This window comes from Lycorma delicatula, chromosome 12 (assembly GCF_047948215.1).
Source record: "Lycorma delicatula isolate Av1 chromosome 12, ASM4794821v1, whole genome shotgun sequence".
Classification (NCBI taxonomy): domain Eukaryota; kingdom Metazoa; phylum Arthropoda; class Insecta; order Hemiptera; family Fulgoridae; genus Lycorma; species Lycorma delicatula.
The window spans coordinates 1,551,794-1,568,595 of record NC_134466.1 but is presented as its reverse complement, the minus strand read 5'-3'; the positions used below and the strand labels follow the sequence as shown (position 1 = coordinate 1,568,595).

Here is a 16,802-nt window from a genome sequence, read left to right as displayed (position 1 = left end):
ATCAAATCCATTACTGATTCTAGAACTATTTTTGCTATTTATACAGCAATTATACAAGTTGAAGAATAGGGTGTCAATGATAAGATATGTCATCGCGGTTATGGCAACATCAATATTAATATAATTAAACTATTTAAAACTTTTACATTACACACAATAATTACCCAAAATTTTAACCGTCAAATCAAAATCTTATAATTATATAAAATTGTATCTTTTTAATCTTACAAAATGAACTATCAGCGAGGTTATGTGCTAAAAAATTTGGATGTTCATTAGCCTTTGTTGATTGATTTGAGTGTTATTTTCTGCCCGTCCTAGCATTTGTAGTTTATGCATTTCAGAGTACCTCCATTCTCTTAACTACTTTTAGCACTGAGTCTTCCTGAGATGGGATCATCGAATAAATATCACTCCCACTACCCATCCGTACTGTCATGGTCTATTCTACTTTGTCCCTCCTGCTCTAATAGTTATATAATTTCTTGAAAATAATCCTGATTCTTCATTTTAACAATTTTAAATTTTTATAAAAAAATTACATCAAATCGAGTGTTTATTTGTACATTAATTATCAGCTGATCTTTAAATTTCAGCATGAATATTTCCATGTCTTCTAGAATATTTAAAAGTTTTCCTTTATCTGCGTGTAATTTTTTTAAGGATTTTTATCATTTCACTGGTAATATGTCTTTTTTTGTACCAAATGCGTTGCATTATTTGAATCCTTTTTTCCATATTTATATGATTTTATACTTCATTAAATCCTGTTTTAAATTGTCATCTCATTTGTCCTATATACATCATTGTTACACTAACATTTTATTTGATATACTCCATTTTTGTTATAATAGTTTCTTTCTTCTATATTATTTCTAAATTTACTCGTGACAGTATTATTTGTGGTAAATATTTTATTTATATTTATTAAAAAAAATACTTTATATTTTTCTTCCCCGTACATTTTGCTCAATTTTGTTTTTCTTCTTCTGGCCTTCTGTTGTTCCTTTTTTTGCTTTTTTATCTTTCAAAATAGTTTCCTTATTATTCCTTTTTCATAATCATTACTCACTCTTATTTGAAAGATACCTAGTTCTTTTTTTTTTATTACACTTTACTTGATGATAAACTGATTACTCTTCATTGATAATTTGAACTGAATTAGATTATTTCATGCATAACAGTAATCGTTTTACGATCTTGATATGCTTGTTGCTGATAACACTTTTGTGAGCGTTTTTGCTTTCAAATGCTCAATTATTTCATTTAGATTTGCGTCCAAGTAACCGATAATTTTTTTGTAGACTTAGATGTATGCTCCTTTTTAGATAGTATATGCTTCTTCATGTACAGGTGATGGTCAAGATAAAATCCTATGTACATCATCTGCTTGAGTGATGTCAACAAAACTTACCGTTGAGTATTCCTGTATAGGAAGTTGTTTCTAGATACTGTAAACGTGACATAAGTAAACCTGACTGCTTTCAAAGACTATTTAAAAAATTTACACTTTCTCTGAGGTAACACGTGGATTTCTATAAACAAGAATGGCTGTCAGTTTAAAGCAAATCTGCAGTGTACATTTAATACAATATTGGGCCAAGAACACTTCCTTGTTGAATACTGGATTTTATATCGTACAAATCTGTGAGAAAATCTTAAATCTAGTTTAAAAACAGCTTACTTCAAGGTATAGAACTATCTATAAAACATTAGGGTAGGGCTTTCTTCTTTTTACATTTTAAAATAATGCCGTACCTTATCAAACATCCAGATACAGTCAAAACAGTTCCTTTGATTCAAAAATAATGTTGTCCGATCTGACAACATGGAAAAACTTGCTCTATGGCTGTCCTTTCATAAAATCAAAGAAAAATGATTTCAGCTTCTGAACAACAGTTAAACACTGGAAGGAGAATAATGGATCCGTAAGATTTCACACCATATAGATATTTACCAGCTTATGAATCATAATAGTTATGGTATTTTCAAAAGTCTGCAGAAATGTCAGATTCATAAAATGATGTTGAAAATAACTAACTAAAAAATAGATTTATTTTTATATATATTTAAAGATAGAAAATTAGACTGTAATGCTTCTAATACGTGCTTCTGGTGATGCTTCTAATACATGACTGGTGATTAAATTGAAACCTGGAGTTAAATTTGCATTTATTTATTTATCAATCACTTTCAGAACTTCTCATGGACTATAACGTTTCATTGGCAGAGACACCTTAGGAAGGAAATTTGTTTTCGTTATTGCCTTCTGTACTATTTGAGATTGATAAAATTGAAATACTTAAGGGTGATATTCTGCAAATAACCTCGCTTCAGAAATTACATCAATGTTGCTATATTTTAAAAAATATAGTTTTCCTCCTAACAAGCTGTTTACATCTTACAGTGAAATTAGTAATGATTGTCCCGATTCACTTGCTGGAAATAATTTCCGCAAGATCAATTATGTGATCCATCATTCTTCAATAATACGTCAAATCTGTAAAACATTTGTTAGGTAGCAGTCCTAACGTTGCCAGAATGTTCACGCCTCGTATTTTGTGATCGTGTCTAATGAGATTTTCCACTGACAACATCAGCATAAGATATCTGTTAGTTCATGGCCCAAAGAATTCAATTTATGCTGCGATTAATATGTGAGGGGCGAGATAACTGCAGTTAAATACAGTTCAATCAAAATCAACTATTACTACAGATTTATATTTGGTTATAATTTAATTACAAAATTCATTAAACAAATACTGCATTATTGCTAGCATATCTTCCAAATATCTGAAAATAAATTTGCATCCAATCTACCTAATATTATATTTGTGAAGTTACTAAATTTCAATCGGCATATACTCCTGAGTTACTATATTTTGTAAATTTGTTTATGAAGTTCATGAATTTTGTGTTGTTTTAAAGCTGCATGGATACCTTTTTCCTTGAACATTGTGGCAGTTCTGGGTGTTAAAATATTACACTATGTAATCATGACTTTGTTCTCTGTTAATAGTATTTTGATTACAAAAATAATGTTCAGCCAACTTATATCAGATATTCAACTGTGTTGAGTTTAGCAGCATAACCGTCTACTTACACAAATGTGTGTATTACGTGAAATTAAATTAGGCTTGGCATATTTTTTTGGGTCCGACCCAGGACATATTTTTGAAATAATTTAAAAGTCTTAGCAGTTTACTGAAACATTAAACTTTATTTACTCAGTTGTATTTTTTACTAGACATGTCTTTTTCAGAAAAGATTTGTTTTAATTACATCATAAAATTCATAACAAGAAAATTCTGACTTAATTTTAACATTTAGCAGATGGTTAGCAGTAGATACTGATAGTCTACTCCTTTCTACAGACCAAATGTTTCCTGTAATTGAAAAAACTCTCAACTGGAGTGGATGTCCCAGGCAAAGACATCACAAACATAAAATATCGGTCTTCCAAAACACCTTAACAATTGCATTCCACTTTTCTTCAATAATATCTGGTTTTTTTCAGAACTTGAACCAAAACCTACCTTTTAGTTTTGAATTACCTGGTTCGACAATGTACATTCATCAGATAGGTCACCAATATTTATGGAATCTTCTTTTATAATTTCATTAACATCTTGTGCACTCTCTTCTAAATCAGAGCAGGTAATTTCAGTCCATAAATTTATCCACTGAAAATTACTAACTTTATCAAAACTGGTTCTCCACAACTCTTAAGTACTGGATACTAGGATTATAAAAATTGTCTACGCTTGAGAAGAATATTTGTTCCTGAACATCATTAATTTCTTTTAGAGTGTATAGCAATTCTTTGGCAGAAGATGGTATAAATTTGTGGGTTTTTCTTTCCTGAAGTTGACAAATTAGTTCAGAATATGTCTGAAATGCTTCTATTGCAGTGATAAAATTAGTTTCCAATTTCAGAACTACATATTTCAGAACTAATCTACAGTAACTGTAGATTACCGTATAAAAATGTCAGAATCAGTCACTTTCTAGATTTTCAAATAATTTTGGACATTTTTCACAAGTTAAGTATGATTTTAGGCCATCAAAAATGGAATAGTTCTAATGAATTCTAATTCATTTGAAGACAATGCATCAAATTTTCTATCGTTAGTAGACTTATGCTTAATATTTTGAATGAATCTAAAACAATAAGTAAAGACACGAATTAGTTTAGACAGCGATGAGTATTTCTCAGTATAATCAGTAATATTAGAGGTCAAAAGAGATACTTGAACAGTTTGACATTTTTCAACAAGACATTGAGGATCAACCTTTGTTTCAGTAGAATTAAAGTGATGATTAGTTGGCCAACAGAAAGAATCTTGCAAAAGCCAGCTTGGACCAGGCCACCATAATACAAAATTAATTAATTTTTCCAGAAGACATCCCCGAGAGAGTATATCGGCAGGATTCGAAGGTGATTCAATATGATGCCACTTCGCATTAAAAGTCAACTGTTGAATTTCTGAAACTCGATCGGCTACAAACACTTTCCAATTGGTGGATTGACCATGAATCCAATGGAGTGCAATCATGGAATCAGAATATAAATGAATTTCATTGATTCTTTCATTTAAAGCTAATGTAACTTGATTAAGTAAGCGTGATAAGAGCAAACAAGTACAGAGTTCAAGTCTTGGAAGAATCATTTGTTTTAAAGGGGCAACTCGTGATTTGGAACACAATAAATTACATGAAACTTTATCATTACAGTAAGTAATTCTAACATATATATACAACATCCGAAACCCTTAAGAGATGCAACTGCAAATCCATGCGAGTTGAAAGGATTTGATGCTACTATCAGTGTTTAACTTTTACACATATGTCAACATTTATAAAACTAACGAAACTTATTTGATTGTTTAAAATTGTATAAAATTTTCCACTGCAATAGTAAATTATCGGGTAAAGTATCATCCCAATTGCACTTGACTAGCCAAAGGCTTTGCATTAAATGTTTGCATAAAAATATAATGGGTCCAATAAGACCTAATGGATCATAGATACCAGAAATAATTGATAAAATATGTCAGTGAATATTTTAACTTTCCTTTGATTGACTTCATAAGTCAATTTATCTAAGTAATTATTCCATAATATACCTAAAGTATGTATGTTTTCATTTTTATTTAATGATATAGGTAGGTGTATTTAATAGTACAGTATCATCAGTGGAGAAAATATTTTGACAATTGAAGAACCACTTATGAAGGGGAAAGCCATACTGTTTTAATAAGTTACATACATCAATTTTTAACTGCTTAATTTCATGTACACTATCAGCTCCTGCAATAAGGTCATCAACATAAAAATCATTTAATATGGCTCTGCAGGCATTAGGAAATTGATCGTTATTGTCATTGACAATTTGAACTAAACAACGAGTAGCTAAAAATGAGGCACTAGTTGTACCATAAGTTACTGTTCTTAAGGCATAATGCTTTAAGTCTTGTTCAAGGTTTTCACGCCACAGTATTCTTTGCAAATTACTGTCCTTCTGAGTAACTAGAATCTGTCTGTACATTTTTGTGATAACAGATGTGATAACATAATTATAGACTCTAAATCTTAAAATTATTGAAAATAAGTCTTGTTGGACCAAAGGTCCTATCATTAGTGTATCATTTAGAGATAGACGATTGCTGGATTTGGTTGAGCCATCAACACAACTCTTAGTTTGGTTGTTAAGCTTGTTTCCTTGAAAACAGCGTGATGAGGTAGATAAAAAACTTCTGAGTCAGGTATCAATAAATCAGTTCAGACATATGACCAAGGTTTATATATTCATTAATAAAAATAGAGTATCCCTTCTTAAAACTAAGTCTTGAATAAGCTTACGTTCTACAGACAAAAATCTATTTTTGGCGTTATTAAGAGAATCGCCAAGTTTGATGTTATCTGATTTACGAGGTAATGTAACTATAAATCTATTATCCTTATTTCTAATTGTATTTTCTATGAAATTTCTTTCACATAATGAGTTATCATGGAAGATTTGTTTGACTAAAATAGGTTGTTCTACCTCCCAGAATTTTTCTATCTGTGATGAAAGAAGTTTATTGTCATTACGAATGAAAAGGGAAGAAACGGAATTGTTGTGTGTAACATTTAAAGGAAGGTTTCCAGCTAATATATATCCTAGTCTTGTTTCTTGTATCAAGGGAGAATGCTGGTTACGTAAAAATTTATTCAGCAGAATAAGGTTTAGGAAGTACTGTGCACCTAAAAGGACATCAATATTTGAAGAAATGTTAAAGTTTGGGTCCGCAAGAAATAAGTTTTCAGGTAAATTAAGATGATGAATAAAATGATTTAGCAGAAAGATTGTCAGTTAGGTTAGGTAATACAGCACAAACAATGTAATGTAAAGTTTTCAATGCGAGAGTATAGTTTAACTGTGACACTGTAATTTGATTGACATAATGAGTTATTAATTCCAGAAATTGGAAGATTATTTTTTGTTAGTTAGCCCAATTTTACGAGCAAATTCCATTGTGCAGAAATTGGCTTGACTGCCTGAATCAAGCAACACTCTATGTCTGATAATTTCCATGTTTGTCCACAGTATTGCACACAGCAGTAGACAATAAAACATTTTTGTTTGTAATTTTAATGCACGATAAGTATTATTTTCAAACTTAGAGCTAGATTTATTAATTTCCTCTGTATGGATTAAGGAATGATGCTTTTTGCAACATATTTTACATACATGCTTATTCATACAATTATTTACAGAGTGACCTGTTCGAAAACAATTAAAGCAACACTTATTCTAGACTAAAAATTCCTTGCGTTCATCTACTGTTAAATCAGGAAATTTTTTACATGTATATAAATAAAGATCGGATTTACACATAGTACATTGAATAATTTTTGAATTTGCATGGTAACTAACTAAATTTCTTCTGTAAATTTTATTTGTATTGTTATATTTCCCTTGACCTTTAAAGGGTTTGTTAAATACTTGTTTGTTAAAAGAGTGAGTGTTATTTGATTGCAAATTATACTCAAGTTTAGCTGCAACATTTTCAAGTATTTGTCTTCTATTATTAAGAAACTCAACAAAGTTTTTGAAATTAGGAAAGTTTTCATCAGAAAGTCTTTCTTTCCAATTTTTGTAAGCATTTTTGTCTAATTTTGATGCTAGTAACTGCATAACAATGAGCTCATTAGGATTAACAGGTAAATTCATTGCCTCCAATGAACTTATACAAGAATTAATTTTATTAATAAGATGATCTAAATTATCTGCAGATTCCTTTTCAATGAAACCAATTTTTAAAATATTTTCAATAAGATGAACAGAGATTATGCATTTATCATATCTTTTTTTAAGGAGATCTAAGGAGACTGAATAATTTTCCCTTGTAATTGGTAAGTCTTTGATGATATTAAGGGCCTCATCTCTTAAAGATGACTAAGTAGTGTAATTTTTGAATATTGGATAGGTCATTTCTAGAATGAATTACGTCATTAAATGTATTAAAGTAATGCTGCCAGTCAAGTAAATTTCCACTAAAACATGGCACGGATGAAGTTCTACGCAAGAAGTACCTTATGAAAATAAACAAGAAAAAAGGAAAGTAATGAAATGTAGTAGACATAATGAAGATGGACCATTGAATGTAAAAATAGGAAGAGAAAAGATTATGGGGGTAGAAGAATTTTGTTTTTTTTGGGAAGTAGAATTACTAAAGATGGACGTAGCAGGAGCAAAATAAAATGCCAAATAGCAGAGGTGAAACAAGCCTTCAGTCAGAAATATAATTTCTTTACATCGAAAATTAATTTAAACGTCACGAAAACATTTTTGAAAGTTTATGTTTGGAGCGTAGCTTTATATGGAAGTGAAACTTGGACTACCGGAGTGCCTGAGAAGAAAAGATTAGAACCTTTTGAAATGCGGTGCTATAGGAGAATGTTAAAAATCAGACGGGTGGATAAATTGACAAATGAAGAGTTGTTGCATCAAATTGATAGATTAGCAAGTAACTGTGTTGACATTTTCCATAAATGAAGTCAAGGAATCAAATGTCTCACTTTTTGCTGAAATGCTATAACTCTGACCAAAATATCTGGGCAAATAACACATATATTTATCACAACCACTGTTCTCACAACTGCCCATCAAAGTATTCGTCTATTAAGTTGAAGTATTGCTGGCAGATTAAATTTTCAGTGAAAGCTACCTTAATTAAGGAAAACAGTAAACTGTGTAAGTCATAGAAAACATCTCTACCTGTTCTCAATCGACTGAGTACTGGGATTAATCTAACCACTCACCAGTAAACAGTCTTTTTAGATGCCATTTAAAAGCAATTACGTAAAATATTAAACAAAACAAAAATTGTGGTGATTTGAGATAAATTCCAATAACAGTCCTTTAATACGTAAAAATAATTGGAAAGTGTAAATAAGAAAAGGACATGTTAAAGACTGCTTAAAGCAATGACACATTGCTACTAAAAACAGGAGGATGTTTAAGTAGTGGTGACACACCACTACTTAAACATCCTCCTGTTTTCTGTGGAACATTGTATATTAGATTACAAAATAAATAATTTACAATGTGTATCTGAAAATTAAACATCTACATTTGGTAACAAAAATGCGTCTTTGAATTTTTTTGCAATCTTCTTGATTTCTTCTAAAAATTCCTGACTTTTCCTTAGGAAAAGATTCCTTGACGTCACGATGTATTACTAAAAACACTAAAAATGTTAAACTGAAAGGGTAAGATTTCTAAAATATTTTAAAATACAAGAGATAGATCACATTTTATCTTTTATTTATGTTATGTGTTAAGATTCAAACCTAAAACCTGAATGTATACACACATCTCTACCACTCGTCACAATGTAGGTTAGGTTACTTGCATCTGATCACATTAGTTTTTAGGAAAAGAATAGTGTATGTTTTAAATAAAAATCAACCTGTTTTCCGTGGAACATTGTTTATTAGATTACAAAATAAATAATTTACAATGTATACCTGAAAATTTATTGACAATATTAATAATTAAGTGGATATTAAAGTTTAGACTTCACAGACACTGTACAATTCCAGCCTCAGTGTAATACCTTGATTATACATTAACTGTATACATTAAGTAATTGCCAATACACAAATATTTATTGAACACTCTTTTATTCAACTTTAATTTACAATAATTTAATCACTACACTGAATTATAATGCGTTACAATAAATAAAGTCTAACAATATTTAATTAAGCTGGTTCAGTATATAATAAATGAATCTTAACAAACACATTATAAAATTAAATTACATCATTCTGAAATTTTTTACATCGGGAACAAAATATTATTTATTAAAAACACATAAAAAACACAATTTATGATATAAACATATTTCTAAAACTGAATCGATTGCACTTTTTATTACAATAACATATTTTCTATTTCACCAAGAAAATTATTTTCTAAAAAATTACGAAAAAATATTTTTATATATAACAATTATATAAACTTGCGATAGCAAAATTTAAGAAAATTATTTTTTGAGAAATATTGAAATTGCAAGCACCCGAAGAAAAGCTATACTGTTAGAACCTTTTTTTTTTGTTCTTTTCGAAAGAATGGCAAGTAGACTGCTGCTATTTCTGTGGCTATTCATACTTTACATAAAAAAGGAGAAAAAAGAGAAGTTAATAGTCGCTAATAGTCGTTAATAGTCGTTAAAAGAGAAGTTAAAGTAGAGGAAGTTCTCTTCTTTCAGTAACCTTTTAAATCTTATAAAAGTTGTAGTAAATAGAATAGAAGAGAAGCAGACATCGATAAACAATTTGTAGAATATATTAGAGTTTTATAGAAAGGGAAGACCTTGGCAGAACAGGTAGCTTGTGTAAAAATAGTAATCTTAGTTAGAATGGTGATATATAACAATTATACAATTACATTTTTATAATTTAAAAAGGTATATCATTCTGCTGGGAAAAAAAAAATTCCAATGCCTTTTCTACAGTTAAAATTATTTGGAATTGTCGGAACAATTAAAATCAAAAAAGGGTATAATATAACAAGATGTTGACTCTGATCGATTTTAATTGTGTTCTAGGTAGTCGTAAAAGAATGGAGGAAAACATTGAAACTTAATGTGGTAGAAACAAAACGTTTAGGTTACAAAAAGGACAATCCAGGAATAGATTAATTCCAACGAAAAAACAAATGTTTCACAAGTATTAAAAATAAACCAAAATCTCTAAAACTATCATAATAGAATTAAATTAATTAATTCATCAGTAAAAAAAAAGAAAATCTTAAATATAAATCTCTTAAAATATACAATAAAAAATTGCTTAAAGAAATGAAACAAAGATTTTTTTTTAAATTCTTAATTTTTTTAGGAAGGTTTTTACCTTGTCGAGTAATTTTACATTACATTTTTTTTACACTTTCCGACAGTATATATTTTCAAGCATCAATTGATATCTGCAAAGATATAACTTAAAATAGTAGAGATGCAGATAGAATTTCAGAACACAGCAAGTGACTTGGCATCAAATCACCATCCTGTATCGATTAGGTTTGCAGTTTTTATACATTCAAAACACTTTTTATACTGTTAACAGAATATATTTGAGAATGTAATAAAACAATCATGATTTGATTACGGACTTATATTTGAAAATTCAACACCCTCACTATCTTATCAGAAAGAGAAAGCCTATAAATATTTAACCGATGAAGAGAAACATTCATTCTTCCGTATCTCAGATTATACCTAACATTCAACGCTCCCACAGATTATTCAATAACTACATTATAAGAAAGAGAAATCCAATAAAAATTTAACCGATGACAAGAAAAATTCACTCTTCCGTATCTAAGATTACACCACACATCTAACGCCCTTACAGATTACTTTTATAAATATCATATAAGAGAGCGAAAGCCGATAAAAATTTAACCAGTGACAAGAAACATTCACTCTTTCGTATCTCAGATTACACCTAACATTCAACGCCTTTACAGATTACCTCAATTACTACCTTATCAGAAAGAGAAAGCCTGTAGTTTTTTTGGTGTTTACTGTCACAGTAAATAGCTTAATCGCTTCATATATTGACTGTCAACACTGTAGGATTTACAAAGCCTTTTTTTTGTAGGTACTTAAATTGTGACTTTGTTGTGTATAGAGTTTCACTCTTTTCCATTCAATTGCCATTCGCTTAGCATGTTTATTTTATTTTAAATATGCACAATATGAAATTTAATTCATTACCTAAAATTGATTTTTATTTTTGTAGTATCGTACCTTTTTCAGTTTGGATTTGTAAGATAACAGCCAATAAATTTTTTTCTTTCATTTAATTACTATTAGTGAAAGGTCATACACACAATAGGCATAGATTTACAAATTACTTTATACAGTCCACTACTATTGAGAAGAATCGTAAAATATACTTTATTGACAGGACAAAAGTCAGTTAAATTTATCAAATGAATTTAGTTCATAGTAATAATAATAATAACAATAGAATAATTCACTCGATGGAATAAATGATAGATTTGCATAAAATTTGTGTAATAATTTATTTTATTTAATGGAATTTACAACTACATACATACAGACGTTTCGTTACCTCTTTTATAACCATTGAATTGTGCAGACAGTGATTAATAGTTTGCAGTATCATTACAACATTTATATTATACTAGTACATGCAATTCTACCCATCATGCCTGATAAAGGTATTTGAGGTTCTTAATAGATTGTTGGTGTATGTCTCTCTGTCATACCATTGTGGATCTTGAAGTTCAAAACTCTCAGTTTCCATTTCCTGAGCAAACATTCTTTCTTTAACAAACTTCTTGTTCATTAATATTTTATTAAGCGACTTGCAAAAATAAAAATGATACAGTATTTGAATCTTTGAGGAAAAGCCTGCAGTCACAAATTAAGTTTTTATATGGAAAAATTATTAATGAAATATCCTTAATCCACTCCATGTTAATATTATTACTTTTGATACTTAAAAAACAGTTGACAATTTGGTCAATCTCTAGATTTTTCTGTTCCATGCAAATCTATCTGCATAGATTCGTTAAAATGTTTTCCTACTTCCATAAATGTAACTTTCTGTACGAGGATAAAACAAAACGTAACTCATAAATCCATAACAATTTTTTATATTTAAAATTATTATAAATGATTTCGCTTAAATAAATTGTTTACGTCATAGAAATGGCACACAGCAAGGTTGACATTATTTACATCAATCTTCTTATAATTAAATTCTCTACAATTTATGTTTAAAAAATGTAAGATTTATCACCAATTTAACAACGTTATGTACGTCAAACGTAAAAAAATGTGTTTTTGACCCTATTTTTGGTGTTTTACACAGGATATCTTAGAAACTAAGAGACATACAGTTCTAGGACCTATGTTTTTCGATTTCCCAGCTCAAAAACCATAAGAAACAATTGAATTTGCCCCTAAATTGACCTTCCCAGAATTTCAGAAAGCCTTAATTTACCCAGAGGAACTGAAACTCGGGCGAAATCTTTCACCCTGTATAACTCGCTAACAAAGCGTTTTCGGACCTATGTTTATATGAACTTTTTTCTTATTTTTAGCCTCTAGAATGAGTTATCAAAGTATTGCCCTATCCTCCTGAATCACTCTGTATATACTTATATCTAGTTAATGTAACAGTCACACATTCTTATTATTAATGAAATAAGTCATAATAAATTCATATCGATAACAAAGTATAAGCTCATATTGAATACACTAATATCGAAAATACAAAACATTATAATTTACTTTATAAACAAAAATAATTACTAAAAAAATAATGTAAAATGTAAAACGACATGTAGGTTACTCTTATAAGAGAACAACCGATAATAAATAATTTACAAAACAAAAAGTAAAATGAAATTTAAGATATATAAATGTCAATGCATTACGTTGTAAAAATACGTTAAATAAGATGTACAAATGTACATATCCACCACAAAAAAATTAGTGCACAGTTTTAAATATAATGTCTCTCATCATCGATATCAAATTTCAACTACAGGTATGTTTTAGTAAATAAATTCTTATTGAAATAAAGAATACGAACTAAAATGCTAACAAAATATATTGAAAAATAGCTTTAAACCTTAAACAAATTTTCGTTCTAGGTGTAGTGCAAATCTATATTCTTTAAACATCTTAAAGCCATAGAATTCTTTAATCTTAAATAACGCCATAGAAATTTACAATTTAAAATTTTCAATAATTCGGATCGCTTGCCGAAAAGTGAATTTAAAAAAAATACATCTTTCAGTCTCTATTATAAATAAATAATTACGTCCACTATAATAAATACAACGTATACTTATGTTCTGTCATGTACTGATACCGATTCAAACTTAGAAAATTAAGAATTTTAATTTCTTTCATCATAAAACAGAATCTTTTTATATTAAATTTAAAAAAAATTTGTACTGGCCAAAAGCCAATATATTTTAAATAAATTAATAAAGTTTTTAAAATAAAATTTAATTTAACCCTATATTATTTATGCGAACATATTTTTATAACTACAATGGAAAACTAGGAAATGAAGGATAAAAATTTATATATCTTCACCGGTAAACAAATTATCAAAAAAAAATTTTTGGATATCAAAAAACTTTACTTAAGATAGGTTTTAGGCCCTTATTCAAAGAATAGTACGAAATGAATTTGATATTTTACTTAATAAGAAAGTTATAGCGATATTGGTTTTTTTTTAGAAAGCCCTGCCCATTTCCACCTCCATGGTCTGATTTTGCCCATGTTCACGAGAAAGTGAAATACATAGATATAGATATGCTAAAGACAAAAGTATAAACAATTTACCACCAACAGTACAGAATTCAATAATGCTTCTTACCTTATGTGCTTTCAAGGATTTCCCTCATCATCGGTTATAAAATTAAAAAAAAATTGTTATGCAGCTAGGTAGCCACACTACAGTACTGTTCACAAATTTTTTTTTAATTTTATAATATTTAATATGACTACATATTTTTACACATTTACAATTTTATTCCTAATTTAATGTGCGATTGTTTAAAAGAAAGACTGTAGATGAGGGGAACCCTTGAAAGCACATAAGGTAAGAAGCATTATTGAATTCTGTACACTTAGTGGTAAACTGTTTATACTTTTTATCTTTGGTGTAATTAGTACAGGAGGGAATATGGACAAATACAATAACAAAAGAATTGGTTTTACTAATAATATATATACACTTTTTGAACTTTTACCCATTGAAATAGGTAGCTTTCTTATGAAATCTACCTAAAAATAAGATTAAGATAATAAGACTTTTTCCAACTACTAGTCCCGTTCAAACAATATTAGACTATTTTTGAATAGTGTTGTATTCTAATGTTACATGAATAGTAGACCTTGTATTGAACTTAAATGAACTCTTAAACAAAATTTAATTAATAAAGTGAAAATAGGAATTTAAAAAAAAAAATCATAAAATTTATGTAAAGAAATGTATATTCCAATTAAAACAATTTGATCACATTGCATGTAAAATTAAACCAAAATTACCTTATTGTATTGCAGTACTTTTTTGTTCGATATAAAATAAGATATTAATTTATGGTGTGTTTTACATTTAATCTACTTATGTTGTTTGGAAACTTGATTCAGTAGTTATAAGGATTCTAAAGTACAGAAGTAATAAAATATCGAAACACGATGTTAATCTACATCAGAGAGGACATCTGTGCATAACGCCTCTGTAATATATTTGTTCTGGTCGATAATGCGAAAGTTTTTTCATGCTACAAAAAAAAACTGCCTCGGTAATTATACTGATTTTTTTAACCGTAACCGAATCAGTAATTTACTGAATCAATTGTCATATTTAGCTTCAGAAAATTTGCTTTCATAAGCTTCTTCAGTACTGAAATTAAAAAAAAAAATTGTAATTTTTAAATTAAAATAAATAATTAAATTATTTTTAAAAGAATATACAAAACATTTAGAATATTTTTAAAATAATGAACTGAATACAGATTGCTAGTAATTTATAAATAACTTTTTGTTTAAATCATAACAATTCTTGCCGTTGCATTGGTAAATTAATTACTACTAAATCTCCAAGATGGAATGTTACTTATTTGTTAAATACTCTATACTGGTTGTGAGAGCACTAAATCTCACAAACTTACTCAAAAAAGTAACTTACTGACCTGGAACTTCTTCAAAAGGGACACTACCATGTCAATCACAAAATATTTCAGCACCTGTTTTCCTTAAAAGGAGCTGTGATAGTAGCTATACTGTGATTGAAATTCTTTAGAATTTACTAGAAAACAATCACAATCCCTAACCCATCATATTACGATATATTATTCATATTCAATAAAAAAAAATTCAATAATAGTGTTTGTTATCTGGGCATCCCAACCCTGTAGGGGGAAGAATGGTAACATCACAAGTCGCCACACCAAACCCTCCGTTCCGAGCCCCGAGGGACTTTACTGGATGTCGTCTTTAGACCCCTCTGATTAATCTCACAGTAATCAGCCAGGCCTGTCAGGATGCCACCGATGTAAAAGCCCCAAATCGAATCAAACAATAACAATATAACTGTGGCACGATGCCATTACGTCTACTTCCAACCTATCCATGCCTAGGCCGGAACCGTAGCCACGTGATCAAATACCTCCCTCTGAACTCCCTCTGCAGACCTACAAAACGAACCGTATCTGTTGACTATGGTGTTTGAATGTCTGTAAGGGTGTATTTCCCCCTTCCATGAGTAATGCACATCAACTGTATCAAGAAGGGTGGGTAGCCAGGGGTGGTTTAGTCTGTAGTGTGCAGGAACACATACATATTTAATAACATCTTGCAAAACCTGTTAGTGAGCTCGACACTGCTCAAAATGGGGTTCTCTTCCACCTCTTTAAAAAAAAACCATACTAAAAAAAACAACAAAGAAAATGGCTTGGAAGAAAACCAAGCGGATGGAACAAAACCTTGCGGATCATCCAGTTAATATGGAGATCCAGAAAGGGATGCATTCTCTCAAGTTCCCTAACAGCTCGTGAATATTTGACCTCATATAGAGACAGACATACAGGACGTGCTTCACTGTATCATCACTCCCAAAATCCAGGCGTTGACTCGAATTCACCACCAAATGAAACCTAGCCAAACTCATCGATATACTGATTGGGGGAAACCCATCTAATCGCACCTACAACAGACACTATAGGAAATATACCATGCGTGTAGCAACCTGTCTGGGATTCGTCCCACCTGACCTGCCAAGAAACAAGGCTCCAATCTTCCATCTCCTACTTTCGTCTGATGTCAATAGGTTATTTATCTTGGAATGCAGTGTTCCTTACGCTCATTAGCCAAGATATCTTGGTTTGACTCCGGCTATAATACAGACTGCCTCCCGCGAGACTGTTCTATAACCATTTATAACAGCCAAAAAGAGGAGTCACTGGGCATGTAGCAAAATGTATGCATAACACCTAAAACCCAAGCGGTGAGCCCAGACAAGTGCAGCATATAGCATAACTGCCTCACTGACACCACACCTTTGTAAAGGATTGGGGGTAATTAAACCCCCCCAATCAGGATGAATGACTGATTCCAAAGCATCAGCATTTTTTGCTACATTCCTTGAACCGAAAATTTTCATCAAGGATTTGAGTCTTAACATACTGAACTGAGGAGACAAGTCATCTTAACCCTGTTATCTGGGAGAACAACACCAGTAGTAACTAAAAATGATGG

At 29.9% G+C, this 16,802-nt stretch overlaps 2 protein-coding genes across 2 annotated transcripts in view; both read right to left on the bottom strand.

The window, feature by feature from the left end:
* Positions 1–16,802, bottom strand: part of LOC142332962 (uncharacterized) — a 386,939-nt gene that overhangs the window by 359,610 nt on the left and 10,527 nt on the right. The window lies entirely within an intron of this gene.
* On the bottom strand, positions 5,150–5,548 carry LOC142333322 (uncharacterized). Its single transcript, XM_075380342.1, has one exon. The coding sequence runs from the start codon at positions 5,546–5,548 to the stop codon at positions 5,150–5,152; it is 399 nt and encodes a 132-aa protein (XP_075236457.1).

Excerpts from the sequence above, each read along its gene's own strand:
- LOC142333322 (XM_075380342.1), bottom strand. The coding sequence starts at position 5,548 with ATGTACAGACAGATTCTAGTTACTCAGAAGGACAGTAATTTGCAAAGA.